At 38.8% G+C, this 18,438-nt stretch overlaps 3 protein-coding genes and 2 long non-coding RNA genes across 12 annotated transcripts; 3 read left to right on the top strand and 2 right to left on the bottom strand.

The window, feature by feature from the left end:
* The first annotated feature begins 1,400 nt into the window (after positions 1-1,400).
* On the top strand, positions 1,401-11,079 carry LOC124306035 (tuberin). 4 transcript variants are annotated; one of them, XM_046766142.1, is made up of 29 exons: positions 1,406-1,629; positions 1,992-2,128; positions 2,271-2,470; positions 2,596-2,799; positions 3,036-3,210; positions 3,318-3,518; positions 3,813-3,954; positions 4,027-4,175; positions 4,521-4,693; positions 4,762-4,930; positions 5,074-5,295; positions 5,447-5,717; positions 5,837-5,961; positions 6,045-6,209; positions 6,323-6,488; positions 6,711-6,907; positions 6,983-7,099; positions 7,197-7,378; positions 7,458-7,674; positions 7,763-8,224; positions 8,335-8,515; positions 8,594-8,789; positions 8,878-9,064; positions 9,211-9,420; positions 9,485-9,654; positions 9,766-10,117; positions 10,227-10,367; positions 10,528-10,698; positions 10,781-11,079. In XM_046766142.1, exons 1-29 carry the CDS (start codon positions 1,551-1,553, stop codon positions 10,988-10,990), a joined length of 5,571 nt encoding a protein of 1,856 aa, XP_046622098.1. In that variant the 5' UTR covers positions 1,406-1,550; the 3' UTR covers positions 10,991-11,079. The 4 variants fall into 4 exon arrangements, with proteins under 4 accessions (XP_046622100.1, XP_046622098.1, XP_046622101.1 ...); XM_046766144.1 differs by lacking the exons at positions 9,766-10,117; positions 10,227-10,367; positions 10,528-10,698; positions 10,781-11,079 and having other exon boundaries at positions 1,401-1,629; positions 9,211-9,424; positions 9,485-9,602; XM_046766143.1 differs by lacking the exons at positions 1,406-1,629; positions 1,992-2,128; positions 2,271-2,470; ... (1 more) ...; positions 3,036-3,210; positions 3,318-3,518 and adding an exon at positions 3,659-3,740.
* LOC124306046 (uncharacterized) lies at positions 2,996-8,933 on the bottom strand. 3 transcript variants are annotated; one of them, XR_006908499.1, is made up of 6 exons: positions 8,803-8,933; positions 8,362-8,496; positions 6,070-6,952; positions 5,800-5,997; positions 5,543-5,731; positions 2,996-3,203 (listed from the first exon to the last, which is right to left on the bottom strand). It is a non-coding gene; the product is annotated as an uncharacterized LOC124306046 (long non-coding RNA). The 3 variants fall into 3 exon arrangements; XR_006908497.1 differs by having other exon boundaries at positions 6,070-6,191; XR_006908498.1 differs by having other exon boundaries at positions 5,543-5,679; positions 6,070-6,191.
* A 926-nt stretch (positions 11,080-12,005) lies between the features above and the next one.
* LOC124304766 (uncharacterized) lies at positions 12,006-13,025 on the top strand. Its single transcript, XM_046763382.1, has 3 exons — positions 12,006-12,189; positions 12,267-12,525; positions 12,848-13,025. The coding sequence occupies exons 1-3, from the start codon at positions 12,006-12,008 to the stop codon at positions 13,023-13,025; spliced, it is 621 nt and encodes a 206-aa protein (XP_046619338.1).
* A 1,258-nt stretch (positions 13,026-14,283) lies between these two features.
* LOC124306044 (hemoglobin-2) lies at positions 14,284-17,867 on the bottom strand. 3 transcript variants are annotated; one of them, XR_006908496.1, is made up of 5 exons: positions 17,466-17,864; positions 16,757-16,915; positions 15,832-16,057; positions 14,790-15,260; positions 14,284-14,625 (listed from the first exon to the last, which is right to left on the bottom strand). XR_006908496.1 is itself a non-coding variant. In XM_046766163.1 (4 exons), exons 2-4 carry the CDS (start codon positions 16,909-16,911, stop codon positions 15,132-15,134), a joined length of 510 nt encoding a protein of 169 aa, XP_046622119.1. In that variant the 5' UTR covers positions 16,912-16,915; positions 17,416-17,867; the 3' UTR covers positions 14,730-15,131. The 3 variants fall into 3 exon arrangements, 2 of the variants coding, with proteins under 2 accessions (XP_046622119.1, XP_046622118.1); XM_046766163.1 differs by lacking the exon at positions 14,284-14,625 and having other exon boundaries at positions 14,730-15,260; positions 17,416-17,867; XM_046766162.1 differs by lacking the exon at positions 14,284-14,625 and having other exon boundaries at positions 14,730-15,260.
* On the top strand, positions 16,910-17,703 carry LOC124306047 (uncharacterized). The gene is made up of 2 exons (XR_006908500.1): positions 16,910-17,102; positions 17,194-17,703. It is a non-coding gene; the product is annotated as an uncharacterized LOC124306047 (long non-coding RNA).
* Positions 17,868-18,438: the final 571 nt, after the last annotated feature.

Raw genomic sequence — 18,438 nt, 5'->3', positions numbered from 1 at the left:
TATGCCTCCGAAAATTCAAGATCGAGAGAGAAAATGAAAAGTCGTTGGAATAATTATGAATATTAATGTGATGGAATACATCGAGCGCGTGTCGAATAGAATCCCATTTCGAAATGAATAATTCTTCTATTTTCATATTATAGCCGTATTATTGTAGATAATCTAGTTTGTCTCCTGGAAAATTATAAAATTTATAGTATGCATCACGTTTTAATCGTAAATGGATCATGTATATTAATGTCCTACATGGACCGCATATACATATACATATACTTTTTGGTCTCCGCATCATTATTACATCTGATCTGTTATTATTCATGATCTATGTATACATTCTTTCCTCGGGTACCTAAACTTTATTTTGGAAGTAATTTATTCTTATTAATTTATTGTATCGCCGGCCTGGGCTTACCATTGCGAAGACTGTGTTACTCGGAAGGTGAATGCAGCCAGCATCATGTCGAAATCGGTAACTCTCTGATGTTCTGCAATGAGTTCTCAACTCTACCATTGGAACATCTCAGGGGGCGAAAGCGCACGACGATTTTCGGTTGTCACACCAAAGCCCATTAAGGCAACTGTCGTTATATTATTCAGGCAACGCTCGATTTCAGGTCGACTACCTGGTGAAACTCAACTTCCAGGACAAGCGTTACGTGGTTCCTGCGCTCCCGGTCCGCTAACTGGAGAAACTCGACTTAGATAGCGGAGGAAGTGAAGGACGAGGTGGACTAGGAGGACGGTGGTAGTCGAAGGTGATTGATGGTAGTCGGCGGTGGTAGGTGGTGGTACCGGGTGGTAGTAGGTGTTAGGGGAGCTGGGGGGTGGTAGGGGGTGGCTAGAGGTGTTCGGTGGCGATAAGAGGTGTTTGGAGATGGTCGGAGGTGATCGGTGATAGTCGATGAGGACGAAGACGACGAGGGGCGGAGGGGGTCGTAGGAGGTAAAAGAGGCTGAGGGGGACGTGGTGGGTTCGGAGGTGGTTGGGGGTGGTTGGTGGTGGACGCGGTTACGTGTCTTCTCACGGGCTGGTCAAGCTGATCGACATTTCTAAGTCACAGTCGACAAGTAGTCTTATATACTTACTTTGTACCGACTCAATCTCAAGCTTCCATACCGACACTACTTTGGCTGCTACGAATGTCGGTGCGAGCCCGTTAGGTAGATTCGACAGAGCAAAACCCTCCCACGCTTCCAGGCCCAGCTGGGCCCGATGGCCCGCCGAAAACTGGTCACAAAAATTTACCCAGGGGTATCCGTCTTTATTTTCTTTAGTCAACGTCAATGGCTTTAACCTTTGAATAGGCGCCATTTTTCCATTTTCGCAGACGATTTTTCCGCCATCTGTCGGTTGTACAATTGTATTAGATGTTCAGGGCTGTTCAGGGTCTATCGTTCGGCATCGTTTTTTATGGACGGTTCTTTTCTTCTCTCTGTACTCCGTTTGACATGACCTAAAAGTTGTCTGTGGATATGACGAATGATTACCGCGATGCCGAATTCCATCCGCAATTTTTAGTAACGTAATAGAAAATAAATATACAATAAACAATGTCAAAAATGACTTCGAAGGATAAGGATAACAAAAATTTTCACGATAAACTCAAGCAGTTTTTCGGTTTAAACAAAGGTAACAATTATCATTTATTTTTTAGTTACGGGACTCGTATCACTTTAATTTCACAACATTAGTTTGCGCACTAATTTTTTAACATGTCAACATATCTATACGTGTATAGAAAAATAGATATACAATTGAGAATTCCATCCTCTAGTTATTCGGAATCACGTCCAACTTTCACGACTCGCATACTAAATAGACGAGTAGTGATTATAACCTAAAACGACGCTGTGTTCTCTATTTACGTTCTTTAAACAGATACCACACATCTATAAAAACACTTAAAAACAGTTAAGCCAGTCGATTTGCAATGATTTCGGTAATTTTTTTTCCATATTTCATTCCTGCTTTACATTCTTACGCCTGAACAGGAAATTTCAAAAGTCGAGCGGATTTCACAATTACCACAGAGATTGAGAAGGAAATCGGCCCAGATGCTCCCTTACAACATCGAGCCAAAGGACTCAAGGACCTGTGTGATTCGGTCCTGAATCATCAATGGGAAGAGGTACATGAAAATTTGTTCCTCTTTCTCGTTACAAATAGTTTTTTTTTTCATACTTGTAACAAGACAGAAAACAATTAAAAGCAACTTACATATTCAAATAAAAAAATTAACTGAATTGACTACCAATTCATTCTTACTTTAGACGGCAGCGGAGCGCTTGTGGCTCTTGGTCCAAGATTTGCTAGTTAAGGACAAGGATGTACCACGAGAATGCAGACATTTGACACTTCAGTTTCTCCGGTGTCTTGTGCAAGGGCAATATACCAAATTGTCTTCCTTAATGCGAGTGAAATTTTTCATGGTAGTTAAAAACCACGATATACCTGAGGACATTGGACCAAGGTACTGCTTGATTGATAAGATTAATTGTTGAAATTAAGTTCCAGAAATTAAGTTGTAAAATGGTGACTGTTGGAATATGATTTAGAAATCAGTTCGGTAACTACAATTGTTTCTATTCCTTGCAGATTGGAGCTGCTCCAAAGTTTAACAGAGAATGGAAAAGATATATTACATCTAGAAGAAAGGATAGGACCACTTTTACTGGATTGGATGCCGACTGTGACTGGAATTGATGGCAAAAGAGGAGCTGAATTTCTGTCATTGCTTGTCAATGTTATTAAATTCAATTCTGCTTGCATAGATGCTGATATTATATCGAATCTAGTGCAGTAGGTATTTTGTACGATTTTCTAAATACAGGGTGAATTTCTACATTTATAGAAGACAACCATTACCATAACCTTTTATTTGTAGTAAAATGTCACGAATAATCCTTATCAGTCGTTTCCGTCAAGTATTAAGATAATTGCTCCTTTAAAGTGATTTGACGACTGTTATATATCAGAGAAACTGAATTATTTCAAGTTAATTTCACATTGCAAATATATTTCTCATGTTTTTGCAGATACATTTGCCATTTGTGCTATTGCAGTAATAGTGCTGAGGTAGTTTCTGGATGCTTAGAAGCCCTTGACGCTGTTGTTTGCTATGGTAATTTACAGCCGGATTCACTGCCCACATTCATTACTGCCCTGTGCCGCAGCGTCAATGTAGAAACTTATTGTCAGATAAGCTGGAAGGTAATTTCGATTTGTAATCTATAATTTCCTTACAAATTAAAGCATAATGTATGATTTAAATGAAAGTGAATGTAAACTGATTCTTCGATAACTTTCTTTCATTTTAGATAATGCGAAACTTATTAGGTACGCACAAGGGGCATTCAGCTCTCTATACAATGTGCAGATTACTGCAGGATCCAAACGTTCAGAGAGATGTCGGTTTACTGCGCGGAGCTGTCTTTTACATTAACATGGGTCTTTGGGGGACTCACAGAGTGCCGAAGCTGAAATGTACACCCACATCTGTTTTGCCTTCATTTCTCCAGGTATAATACAAATACTCCACTTGAAAAATCAAACTTGCCAATTTGTGAAATTCTTGGTCACTATATGATATGAATGTGTATGTATTTTGCAGTAAGATTTGTGCACGCATTAAATTTTCTCAAGCGGTTTAATACGTCTTGAAATGATTTGCAGCTGGTCTGCCTGTATCCTTATGCAGAGAAATACCTAAGTAACTTTTCCTCAATCGAAAAAATGTCAAAGTAACTATCTGTGAATGCAAAGATCAATCTATAAAATTAATTGAAATTTATAATCTACTCATTTTTTTTAAGGCGTTGCAATGCAATCATCCAATAGTTATGTACGAAGTCACTCTCAGCATCCAAAGATTGGTCAATAAATATGGAGAAGAGCTGCATGATCCTACTTGGAGTATCATATTAGACATAATAGAGGCAGTAATCATACATATAGGTGTGTGTTACATATCACAATTAATTAGCGTATAACTAAGGTACACAAATTTTTCATTACTTTTTTTTTCAGAAACTAGCAGTCAACCAGCTTCTGAACAGGTATCAGTAAGTCTACACGAAACAATCAATAGCATTGAAAATCTCCTGGATAATGGATATTACAATGGTTGTGTGCAGCGTTTCTATGAGCTAATTGAACGCTGCTCAAACTCCCGTCCAGTAAGTATTTACCACCATGTACAGCAATGCCAGAGGTCTATACTACTATAAAAACTTTTCCCTGCTATGTGAATTGTAGAAAGGACAGTTTCATCATTTTCATTTAGACGAAATTAGAGATGTTTGATTCTCATTTCAGTTGCATTGAATTCAAAGATTTTATTTCCTCTAAACTTTCAGAACTACTTATTTGAAATTGTTCTGTAGTTGGTTGAGCAAGTTTCATAGTCATATGAAAAGCTTGAAGTTCCGTTTTTCAATTTATTGATTGAAGCAATTTAATTTGATGTGTACTACCATAGACGTTTTCAAATAATTTTTCAGTTTAATTACAATATTTTTCAGGAAATATCTGTACTCAGATTGATTGGCTATTTGTCTCACTATATAGACCCAACTCGTCATTTGTGGTTATCAAAGCTGAGCACTTTAATGGAACGCTATTTTAAAAATGAAACCAGAACCAATATCAGAATAAAAACTCTAGACGTATTGACAAAGGTTATAAAAATCAACAGGTATGAAAATTTCCTACCATAAAATGACTCATTAATCTGAAATATTACTTATCAAACTGTTTTTCCAGATCCAAGTACGAGGATGAGCTAATCGAAAGGATTGTTGTCCCATATCTACAACACCTTGATATGGATCCTGATATTACTATACGTAACGTTGCTACTCATTTACTGATTGATCTATGTATTGAGTGTGAAACAAAGCGATGCTTAGAGCTCTTGGATATATTGGAAAAAGTGAGTGCCAGTTAACAGCATCATTATTAGGATTTCAGGCGATATTCTGCAGTGCAATTAAAATATTTGATATATACGAACGGGCTTACGTTCGTTGTGTGATTATATTTTGTAAACTGAAGATCATTTATCCTCTTGTCTAGATAGTGAACAAACCGTTTACATTAGAAACTCCAATAACCGTTGATACTGATGTAAAAGACGTAAAAACTGCTGTGGTTGGGGTGATAAATTTACTGAGCATAAAGATGTATCATTTACCCTCAAGCCATGTAATACGAGCCTACAAATTATTGGTCAATCATCTTGAACAGCATTACAAGGAACCCATGATTTTCCACAATGTATCAACCATCAGGTATTTAGTAAGTAACTATATTTTATTTTACCTGAAATCTAAGATTCTACTTCACCCAATGGCCTTCGATACTATATCTGCTACCAAGCAAAATTTATAGTTCATAATTTTATCTCAACTACTGGAAAGAAAATATAAACAAATATTTCGTATTTCAGATATTTGAGGCCTTTTTAAGAATTAGAGCCAATACCTGCTATCACCTTGGCTATCCTGATGCTGTTACTGGTGTTGTAACACGATTTAGCCCTTACCTGGTATTGGAACATGCACCGGCTGATAGACTTGGAAATAATGTAAACAGCGGAGGTGGGAACAGTCCACCACCAGCTAGTCCTGCACCATCACAGCACATTTCATGCCAGGTTACTCATATGTCTCTCGCCCATGCCTGTAAATGTGTGGTAATGTGTCTCAAGCAGGAAAAAGGTACTTGTCCTTGTCTGTTTTAGAGAAAAAATCAGATAATGTAAAGTGCACGTTTTAGTGACCACTATCTGAAGCTTCTTACCTTCAAAATCTTGTATTGTTTTACTTCGATTTACCAGATTGGCGAGTTCTTCACTTGTTGCTAAGAGAAATGCCTCAAGTTATGCAAAACAAAGCACTCATCCTCTCAAGACATAGCAATGATATTGATTGTCTAGCTGCAGCTCTGTGCTCCATGGTAACGGTGAGTATTCTCAGGCATTACATTTTATCCTTTTATCTGTATCAGTTATACAGTGAATCTTATTGTGAATATGATCTTGGTAGGTGAGTGACAAATCTGTACGCTTACCAGAGACCCTATACAACACGCCTCCAAAGTTCACAGTGTCTGAATTCCGGGGATTTGTATTTCCGGTATTGGCATCTTTGGCATCATATCACGCACACCTTGAGCCAAATTTGCAGCAGCGTCTGATAAAGTGTTTGGAGGTAATAATATGATTTCAAACTTGTTAAACCTATTCATAAAGCCAAGTACTCAGCGGATTCACTTATTTATAGCCATATATGCTTTAAGTGTAATCATTTCCTTACATTCTTAGCTTGGCCTCACCACAAGATGTGCCAGTCAATGTGTAACCAGCCTTACAACTTGTACATTAGAAATGCGTGATGCAATGAACAAGCTTCTATCCGAGGTTCTTCTGAACCTATCAAAAATCTCAGCAACAGTTTACATTGCTATCCCAATACTCGAATTTTTGTCAAGTAAGTGCTTTTACGATTTTACGAAATATGTGAGATTTAGGTTGAAAGACACCGATATTAGTTAACTATAGGTCCGCCCGTTTTACATTGATCATCCTTCATGTATCTATACCAATAATATTATTTATAAATAAAAAACTATTTTATAAAAGTTAATTTTGCATACTAGTTACCAGTTTTATTTTTTTTATGGGATATTCACGTATATCATGATTATTACAGCTCTTACAAGACTGCCCAAAGTGTTTGCAAGCTTTATCGGCGACCAGTATATGTCTGTATTTGCAATATCGTTACCATACACCAATCCCTTCAAGTACAATCATTACACGGTATCTCTGGCACACCACGTAATAGCAGTGTGGTTCTTGAAATGTCGCCTTCCCTTCCGAAGGGATTTTGTAAAATTCATTACTACAGTGAGTATTTCACAGTAGTCTATCTGTGATATAATTATATCTGAGCTGGAAATTACAATAATACATTATTTATAGGGACTCAAAGCAAATGTGTTGGTTCCTTTCGAAGAGGGTCACTTGATGAAATCAGATTTAAATTTAATAAACGAAGATTCATCCAGCAGAAAACGAAGTTCTAGTTTGACTGAACAGGTAACTAGTTTATACCTGTACATGCAAGCGAAAGATAATTATGAAGCATTGCTGTAAATATCGGTACAAAGTAATAAGACTTGATTCTATACTATAGGGCAGCAGGGGTCGCAGAGAACGGCCTATAATTGCTAATCGTATGATCGGAGAAGGACGAGCACTAGATCTTAAACCACCAATTGATGAAGCTTTAATGACGTTTCACGTTGAACTCACAGAAACTTGTATAGACCTAATGGCTCGGTATACTTTTTCTACCTGTTCTGCCTTGCCAAAGAGGTACACGATATTTTTGTGGTTCACTGAAATAGTGGGACAGAATTGATCAAACCACTTTCTGTAATAAAATTCATTGCAGACTTCCAACAGCAGAATTTCTACTCAAAGAAGGTCAGTCTATGACTTGGTTATTGGGAAACCGTTTAATCACCATAACGACAAGTGGATGTAGTAGTAAAGCGACGCGTGGCGGACTATGCGATAACTGTTGGACTGCTTGTAAGTCCGAATCTCTTTCCCCAGAATACACTCTAAGGTATACACAATCTTCGTTGCAACGAGCGTCTAGTGGAGAAGTGAGTTTAATGGAAAAGTTATCTTTGGAAACAGTAAACAACATTACTGGTTTCTTACTTAGTTTTAAATGTATTTTATTTTATACAGGGTTCGAAGGAGGAAAATAAATTGATGCGACAATCATCCATTGGGTATGGTGGTTCCAACACTAACACGACCTCGAATTCTCCAATTGAAGAATCAAAGAAATTGCCTGAAGAACCAGAGACTCTGAAATTAGAATTCCCCAGCGAAAAGTCTGAGCAAGACGTGACTGAACCTTCAAAGCTTGAACAGATACTTTCTAGTGAAAAACAAGAGGAACATATTCCTTGTGCATGTTGGTGCCAGGGCTGGGCTGAGATTTATGTCAGGAGACCAACCGGCGACATGTCCTGGGTAATGCGGATACAGAATTCAATGCAATTTGAAACATCCCCTTTGGACTTTCCTGTCAATGATATCACAACACTTTATATGCCTACACCGCAATCGACAGAAAACAAAAATCTAGAACAACCGACCTATACCTACAATCATAATCAAGATCTTCAAGCTGAAGATATTCAGGTATGTTAATCCATTTACATTATATTTATTCACTGAAAACGGTTTTAAGTTTCGAGGCAATGTAAGTATAATCTATGGATATCGGTTCTTGACTTCGTAAACTGTTGCAGGATATGTTGGAAAACAATTTTAACCACCTGAATATGGAGCCTGAAATTGGCTTGCTGAAATCAGTCGCTTCGTCATCAATATCATCAGGTCCGATCGCTATCCCAGGATCTCCAGCACGTCGCAGTCCATCTCGCCAGAGTTCCCGCGACAGTCTTGAAGGCCTAGAAGAAGGTGACGAAGGTAATTGTTGTTTTAAATATGCCTATCTAATTTGCTTGAAAATTTTACTATTAAAAAGTATAAATATACCACATCCAGATTTAAGAAGATCCCGAAATCCTGTGCGGAGGTCTAATTCTAGTCCTGAAATGAGTGCAAATTGGAAAAATCCATTCCTCAATAAAGACAAATTGAGTCTTCAAAATGATCGGGACCTTGTTGCGGTTGATTCGGAAGGAAAAGTTGACTCCGAAATTAAAAAACATACAAAGACCACGTATGCAAAAGATATGAGGTAAGGTACCCACCTTGTTGTATGGTCCGGATAATAATTTTTCAGAATATCAGGTAAATTCTGCGATTAAGAATGTTTGCATCTTAAGGGTCAGCTGCGAAGCAATACCAGAAGAAATTTCTGGAACTGGAACCACCCCGCCGTCTGCGGAGAATTCTATACATCATCCATCAGGACTTCGTTCGCAACACTCGTACCCTGGAGCAACACAAACAACTCAGACACCAAGCGTTTCTACTAGTAACACTGTCCCACCTTCTCCCACAGCCACACAAGTATGAAATTTATCACGTTAAATGAAAGAATTCAACTACAATATTCTGCTCACGACTAAAATGTGATATATGACTGGTGAACGAGTTAATTCTACTGCGAATCTAAACATTTACTATCATTTTTTGTTCTCTTGCCCCAAACGCAGGCGCCAGGAAACTTCTTGTCTCTTCAAAATAGAGGTGTTAGTCTAATGTCTGGTATCCATTCGCAAATACAAGTGTCTACTGGAAAACCGCCACAATCTCCAACGCAACTTTACCCCCGTTTGAGCAACATCCACGATTCTGGATTGAAGCAGTCCCCACTAGCTATTGATACAAAACCTCCAATTGGTAGAAATCATCTTGCAGACAAAGTGAGTACACAAATTCTACGATTGAATAATATTTCAGAAACATAAATCGCTCTTAATTCTACAGAAAGATGATAAACCCGACCCATCCAATTTACCACCATTACATTTCCGAGATCGAGGTCATACCATATCTGTGATGAGCCCTGCTAAAAAAACCCGTGGTGAATGGGATAATATCAGACGTGGAAATTCACCACGTAACAAAGATCCTCCGAGAACTGGCATAAATCCTAGGTAAATGGTAACGCAGCTTCCTAGCATAAATAATATCGTTACTATCGTGATTTGTGATTAGAATCTACTACTGTACAATTATTCTTACTGATCATTCCTTCTTTTTTACAGTTTTGTATTCTTGCAATTATATCACACTGCTCATTTTGGCACTACTACGGAAAAACCGTTATTAGTTTCTCAAACAGCAGCTGTACAAAGAGCTGTTAAGGTTCTGGACGCAATTCCTCCGTACGAAACTCATAAAATTGGTGTAATATATATTGGAATTGGCCAGGTATCGAACGAAGTTGAAATACTTGCAAATCAACACGGGTCTTTAAGGTATGCGGAATTCTTACAGCGTTTGGGAACGCTGATAAAGTTAAAAGATGTCGATTCACAAAGTATATTTCTTGGAGGCCTTGACCGGAATGGTGAAAATGGAAACTTTGCCTACATATGGCAGGATGATGTTATGCAGGTTTGTCCCAAAACTCTCGTCAGAGAATATCGGATGGTTCGAGTATTGAATTAATCTTCAAATGCCTCGAAAGTTTTGTATTCCGTTAACACGAATTTAACGTAAACAGGTCGTATTTCACGTCGCTACGTTGATGCCAACCAAGGAAAGTGATCCACAGTGTACTGGAAAAAAATTACACATCGGGAACAATTATGTCAACATTGTGTACAACGAAAGTGGGGAAAATTATAACATACAAACTGTGAAAGTGAGTTTATTCATTTAATTCTCGCAGATTTCCAATTTTGTTTCACTAGAATTTTTGATTTCACGACTGTTGGTTAATACACATTTTAAAAGTATCAGTTATATTTTGATCAGAGGAACTTCAAATTGCACCACCAAATACCAATCATTTTTTTTCATAGGGACAATTCAACTATGCCTGTGTAGTCATTCAGCCTCTTGATCATGGCACGAACAGAGTTACAGTGCAAGCACGCGAGGAACTTGCAAAGCACATAGGTCACAGTGAACCCAAAATTATTTCTGACCAAAATCTCGCTATACTTGCTCGACAGCTAGCTCTTCATGCCAATGTAAGTGCCTTTTTGGTTGCATACATCAACAGGACAACTTTGGTAAATACAAGCTACTTATATGTTTTCCATTCATTTATAGCTTGCCTCAATGGTTTCTTCGTCTCTGAAAACTAAAGGACATAATCCATACGCCTCAAATTGGCTCGAAAGACTGCGTCGTATTAAGCAATTAAGAAGCAAAGTCCTACAAGAGTGTGCAGCCAGTAATCCTGACGGACCATCTGACGATTTGTCTCCCAGATCAAACAGAAGGGTCCACATGGATGACTTTACAGAGTATACAACATAATAGTTACTGCTGTAATTTACATTGAATATGAATATGTATGTAACTGCTATTGGAATATAATGTTGAATAAAATATTATTTGGCTAGGTACTCCATATTCAGTTATCCATATTATTACAGAATTCCTCTCCTGATTTAAACCGTTTAGGTAACCTTCAGAAACATCTCTGAACATTGCCGAGCGACTCTGTTCTAAAACTAAATGTAATTTTTGTATCGCAGAAGAGAAAATTACTTTCGCAACTTTCTAATTTCCCATGTTCGTGACTGTCCGTAGAAATATGGCATCTTTATTAAGTGATACTAGACAGAAGCTTTATAGCGTTATATAGATGTAATTTTATGTAAAGAATCTTGAAAAATGAATGAACGATTCAGAAATTGCGATTGGAGATCACAACATTCTCGTCATATCTTTACAGTCATTCGGACGACAATGTTGTATTTTTTTGACACCGCTAAGACACCCAATGACCAGGACAAGGGACCTTCAATTTAATTTATTGTATTTAATGAGCATAATTCGCAACATTAAAATTTGGAATCTCTGAATCTCTCCAATATAATTTTGTCCGATCTCGAAAAGAGCTAGCATCGATTCACTCAGACATTGTTCGGACGTGATTTCGGAGAGAATTTGTCGATCGCGCATCGTTTCAAATCGCGGCGACTAGCGAAACAAGAAATACAGTCAAACCGGCTATCATAAATCGGCAAACGTTTTCTTATTTTGCACGGATTCTCTCAGCAGCTTGTTCCACAATTTTCTTATTGTGCCTCCTCATTTTGATCATACTGGTCACAAGATAGTGCTTAGGCTAAATTAGTGGTTTACAGAAGAATAAAAATCGCATTTTCGAAGCCAACATATTTCTTCGTTCTTGTCGTAACACCAACAGTGACTTGCAACGTTTCGTACGTTCATTTTCGTGAGAGACCTCGTTCTTATGTTTATTACCGTCACGGAAATTCAGTCCGAAACGCGCAAGATGATACGCGTCACTTATACAACCTATATGTTTACCCTCTTATTTCTGTATTTCTCCACGAGCAAGGTTGACCGAGCTCTGTGCACCATTGACATCAATCTTTCCGAGCTCGAATATCTAGCTGGACATCTTGACCCCTCGGAATGTCGACGTCTGGTAGCGGCACTTCATTACAATTCTTTCGAACTTCCAGAAAGTATATCAGGTGCCGGTATGTCTACAGTTTTCCCCAGTATAATTTATTGGCACAGTTTCTAAACTACTATACCTAATCGCTCCCTTACCTAGAAAGAAAAGTGAACGATGATATCCCCTGCCTTCGGCAACTTCTTCATTGGAATAGTTCTCCAGGCGAGGGTCGTGGGCAAACTCATGAAGACGTCGAACACCGTCTGCGTCAGTTGAAACACAATGACCTTGCCGATTGGTTAGGAAAAACAACGTTCAAGCAGCTTCGGAATGATCTGGATAGAGCATTGCGCAATCCGTTCAGTGACCAGGAGTCAGAAGATACCGTCGACATAAGAGTTGGAAGCAACGATTCTACGTACATTCCATTCTTCCATCTCTTTCCTAATTAATACCGCGATCACATTTGTGCGGTAAAGTTTCTATGCACGCTTGGTTCCTATCTTTCATAGGTATACCCGATTGTTGAGTCGCGTGGAATTTCGTTTTCATCTGAATAGAAGTCTAAATTTTCAATCAATATCTCAATTACTTCACGTTACTCAAACCCTGCACGTATTTTACAAGTTGAGTCCGGTGCCTTGTAGACCGTGAAGTACCCAGTACCGAAGCAAGTGCCTTTTCCGCCTCACGAGTCGTAAGGACAATGCTAATTAGTCAAGCACTTTTCATTACCTCAGATCTGGTGAAACGACGGAGTCAACGGATCAGCCCCCTGAAGAAGATCCTTGGCTTCCTGTGGACACTCTCATGTTGGCCACGTTAAGTTTATCGCTTACTGCCTTGGCGGTGATCTGCGTTTTGTTGGTATTCCACCATGTCAGGCTTTCGCTTGAACAGCGGAATAATAATAGGTAATTACCCTGTGGAGTACAGTCAACTGGAAGTGCCGGTACATTGGTTGAAAGGGTAAAATTAATTCGTGATATCCAGTGACTGCTCGATTGGTTCGGATAATGCATGTGCATGTAAACTTCTCATTCAAGCGCCATCGACCAGGAAAAGGGTGGGAGGAGCGGGTCAATCGTGAGAGGCGAAAAACAGAAAAAGAAAAAAAGGATTAAAAAACGAAAGAAGCAAAATACCTCAATTACCCTCAGTGACAGTAAGAAAAACTTACTACCAAGCACGGATTCACTTCCGCCATCGCAGAAGAAGAAACGTTGCTGCGGTGTTTCGTGTAACATACTGTGATTATATCATATCATCAATATATTTATGCTTGGCAGTCTGAAATAAAAACCTGATATCAGTCTGACAAGAGAATTCAATTTGCTTACCTGTATACATCTGACTCAAAAACCTCGGGCTATAATTTATCGTTAATAATATAATTAGTCCAAAATGATTTGCCGATTATTGTACATATTTGTCAGCCAAGTTTACTAACTCAATTTTTTGAATTCTGAGGCTGAAGTATGAGGTATAAGTCTGGTAGCATAATTGATGTTCAGTATACATTTTTTACCCTAGGTCCAGATTGATTTTTATTCTGAAAAGTCAACATCACGCGAATTGTACTATTATATGTGACCTGAACTATCAACTGACGATACTCAGACATTCAATCAAGAATCAAATCAGACTGAAAACGTAATCAAATAGAGTGCAGGGAGAGTCTCCAGATTAGAAGTTTGGCTGTATCAATCAATTAGCTTAAATTAATTCACTACCGAGGTGAATTGGCCAAGGAAGGCACGGTACGTACGTGCAGTTTCCGCAAGATGTAATAATTATTCCTGAATAGGGAAAGCTGGAGAATACCAATGTGATCCATTACGCGATATTGATCCACTGCTTCGTACTCGGCCTAAGTAGAATCAAATTTTGTAGATTAATTCACACGAATTTTCCAACTCGATTAATTAATGAGATCTTCAAAACCTGGAGCGGTGTTAAGGTTGTTTATCTGCTTTCTAATAAAAGGGTTGGATAACCCCTCGACTTGACTTCTCGCACAGATATTCATCATCACATCGCATTATCTTTTATTGCTTGAACGTTTGCGTTTTAATGCCGCTTTGTTAGTTCAGTACCGGTCACCAAGTGATTACGTTATTTAATGATGTCGAAAGAGCCCAGGAAAAGGAGATGAAGAAAGGAAACGGAAGCCGTTCCGTTGTACTCATTTATTTTTATTTACAGTGAACGAGCCAAGTTGCATGAATAATAATTAATTTATAACAGTAAGTGTAAAAATCAAACTCCATGGTGATGCGAATGCAAAGATTTAGTGAGATCGAATTTCATTTATTAAACGCCCTCGAAGATTCTTAAATTCAATAGAATATTGATGCGCAGCTAAGCAATTTTGTTAGGCACATGTATATTTGTAGAGAATTCCAGGCAAGAAGAAAACATGTATATTCTTATTGATTCTGTAGCAATCAGTTCGTGAACTGGTTTGAATTTCGCGAAGCTCCGGTCAAGGGGATAAATTTAATGTGTTAAAATCCACCTGCAGGAAGAACCACGATGGTATAATAATCTGGTGATTCCTTAATATTACCGAGTACAAACCGAATGATTAATGCGGGAGAAATTCAGTAACGGGCGTTTGAAAAACTTTGATTGTTTATATTATTATTACAAGAAAATAAAATAAAAAATGTGCAGACATACATTTAATATAAATAAAAAAGAAACGTGTAAATTCCTTCAGATTGCATATCCATCGTATCATAATTAACCCTCAGTCACATTCGTTTGGTACGATTCTCAACTCAGCAACGTGCCAACTCGATATCGTCATGTGTTTACGATATAAGTGGGATCGTTCTTCAGGCCGCCGTAGTTACATCGAGGTGTAGCAGTATTATAAACAATTGTTGCGATAACATTGCTATGTAAAAAAGAACGTCATTCCTTCTACGCCGGTAAACTCCGTGAACGTCGGTTATGGTTAACAACAACATATTGCGCCCGAAGAACGAGGCCTTCAGCCTTGTTTATTCGGGTTAATCACTACGCGTACACCTTAAAGATGATGCTGTACACGAAGTCGAGAGCTTTGCTCCAGGCATTATTCACTTCTGGCGTCCACCTCGAGCCCAGAAATTCTTTGAAGACGACCAACAGTACCAGTTTTAGATTCTGAAATTATCACAAAGCATTGGCACTGGCAGTAAATGAATCGCTAATACCTTGATCTCATTTCTCAAGCATACTGTATAATATTTTTTTAAATAATACTTGGGAAGCAAGTTGCTTGATTCGATAACTGTAATACTGACGACGTAGGTATGAAAGGTGGCTTTTCATGCTTCGCTCTTTTCTATTAACGAAGGATCGAACAAGATGTAATACGTGTCCATTGTAATTATTCGCATACTAACAAGGCACGCTTATCTCTATGGAGCATCGTGATTGAAGCACGTTGCTCTTCACCTTGGCAATAGGGAATTTCTAATCAGACGCGAACTGAATATTAAATCAATACGACCATTGTTACAGTCAACCGGCGAGGACAGTTCGTGAGCGGGTAATAGAGGACAATTTAAATTTCCAACAAAGAAGCCGCGTGTAGTGATCAGCAATGGACACAGAATCGAATTTTTGTAAATATTTTCAATAGCTAGAATGGATAGCTTAGAGTCCTGGACTATTCTCGATTCCGATAAAACCAACGTACCTGTCAAGATAATAAGTCAAAGCTCAAACTCACGTTAAATTGTTCTACCGTCTGTCCACGCTTATGGTGTTTCTCCCCAAGGGATATTAGAATAGCTTCCAGCAAGCCTGGATCCTTCAGGGAATCAATGATGGTACTTAACGCGTTTGCGATGGCTGATGCGTGAGCCTGAAACCTTTTGTTTTTCGGTAGATCTTCGTGGGGTGTATCTTTGAAGGCGTGAAACTGGCTCCGGTAATCGGGATGTTTGGTGAATAATCTGTTGAAAATATGTCAGAGGTAAGTTGTTTGAACAACCTCACGTAATCAGTCACATCTTATGGGTTATATAGACCGGATGTAGACGTTATTCAGGGACAACTTGTATCGGGGTTTTGTCAGAGAAGAAAGAAAAAGCAACAAGATCCCACCATCAAGTAGCAAAGCACAATTCATCTGAGTCGAAATACCGCGAAATTACTCGTCTGCTTCCGTCACATTTGTGCTAATCAGTCAAGTAAAAAATGATCTGACTAGGATTGGATCCAACGATTACCCTGTTCACGTATCTATTGATTCTCATGGAGGCTGAAATTCAGAATGATTTCTATCTGCATAACGAATAGGAAAATTCGTATCTAAGTTCAAGTTAGCTTGATTACATATCGTAAAAAGTCATAGTTTATTGGTAATAATGAGATAAGAATATTTCCGCAAGATTAAATTGCGCATCGAAATCAGTGCTTGCTACCGATTTGCTGATTAGCCATTGAAATCAGACTTACATTGTAAGCATACTGTGATCGTAAGTCTACACTTCTAATCCAGATCTGGTGAAAATACAAATTTTAGCAAATTTTATTTAAATTATAACGAAATCATTGTGCGAGTAAATTCTCATGCTCGATAATGAAATATAGGCTACTAGAATCGTACATCAGGTAATAAATTCGAGGGCGATATAATAAAAATCACTCACCTCATCATAACAGCTATTCCTAGTTTCATAGGATCCTGTCGCATGATCCCCCACGTTTCTGTGACCAATCTTTTTTGCTTTCCTGTCAGACCGCTGGCCGGATCTAATTCGTCATCACCGGAATATCCCCAATATGAAGACAACAAACCTCCCATATCGCTGCGGGAGTAAAAATACGATAGTGATAAGCAAGGCATCGACTTACGATAAGGTTTTGGAGTACACTTCAAAAAAGCCGGGGAGCAACACGTGCAACTTTTAATGGGAATGCGAGAATAGCCGGGATGAATGAATCGACTGAAAATTTCACGGAAGACTCAAACTCTACAAGGGTAAAAGCTATTTTGTAATTACGATATTTCATAGCGCTAAAAATTTCACCGGTAGATCGAACGCCCCACGTGATTTTAATTAATCCTCTCCGAATTAATTTACAGCATGCAGAAAGGAAGCGGTGAACATTAATACGCAGGAAATGATTACTATCCGAGTTTCCGGATCGTCTAATTCTCAAATAAATACAGATTCTAGTTTCCATATAAACGAATCAACTGAACCAAAGGAATTCCTCTATCAGAAAATTCCATCGCATTCCAGGATTGAACGGAACACGTCCTTTGAAGGGAAACGAATAGTTTTCAGTCTAAAATTTAACGGACCAGAAATTGCTGAATCAGTTTTCTTGTTTTCTCGCTGCAGAAATACTCACGTAGAAAAACGGGATGCAGGGATGGATAGAATTAACTTTTTCCCAGACTGCTTGTCGAACAACACGTGTCAGCTGATTGCGATTATTTTGTCACAGCGCACAACGTACTGTTTAAATTACGTACGTCTAAACTAGTTATTTAACAGGGTCACTGCACTATAGTATAATATATTATTCGCGTAGTGTCGAAACAGTTTATTAGAATATTCTAGCTACTGTCTGCTCGGTTGTAAATTTGCTAGATACATAAAATTAAAAAGTCATATCAGTGCACCGCACTCTTGGTACTCGGGTTATCGCTTCTGCTGCTGCTGCTGCTGCTGCGGATCCCTGCGATGCTTTCACTGAATTGTATTTGGAAGCAGCCCGCCAGGACGGTCACATAAATATACCGACACTACTGCTCCTCCCTGCCCTGCGCCGCCGAGCAAACCGACGACGACGACGCTCATGACTCTTGGGACGCCCTCGACGTCCCTCGCCGCCTCGCAGCATTGATTGCATCACTTAAATTGCGCTGCAACTCTAATTAACACGATGATACGCACGCAAGTACGGCACATGCACCGGCTGATCGATGATCCTTGCCACGCTTCGACGTCGGCGTAGATTATAAGCTCAATTAATTCAACCCTCCCACCGAACCTCGAAAACTTACACTTCGATCACCGAAGATCAAGGATCTCTTCGAAACGTCCCATAGATGAGGAGTGCCTTCCGAAACACGGACAGTTATGGTTTTCCGTAGCAAGTGATACGGGCAAATTTCGCATCACGCTGAGATCTTTTTTCATGGACAATTGTCATCAGGGATGATTTCCCGAAGTCCACGATTCTTGCCGTCGATTTTTCTGGGATGAGATATCGAAATAGAATCTTAACCCTGTTAACGGCGGCCGTATTGATTTTGTGATACCGTGGTTTCGATTCATTTGCAAAATTTTATGTATCAACAATTTCATCCTAGTTTACA

This window comes from Neodiprion virginianus, chromosome 5, assembly GCF_021901495.1.
Source record: "Neodiprion virginianus isolate iyNeoVirg1 chromosome 5, iyNeoVirg1.1, whole genome shotgun sequence".
Taxonomy (NCBI): Eukaryota; Metazoa; Arthropoda; class Insecta; order Hymenoptera; family Diprionidae; genus Neodiprion; species Neodiprion virginianus.
This window is presented reverse-complemented; position numbering and strand designations above follow the sequence as displayed.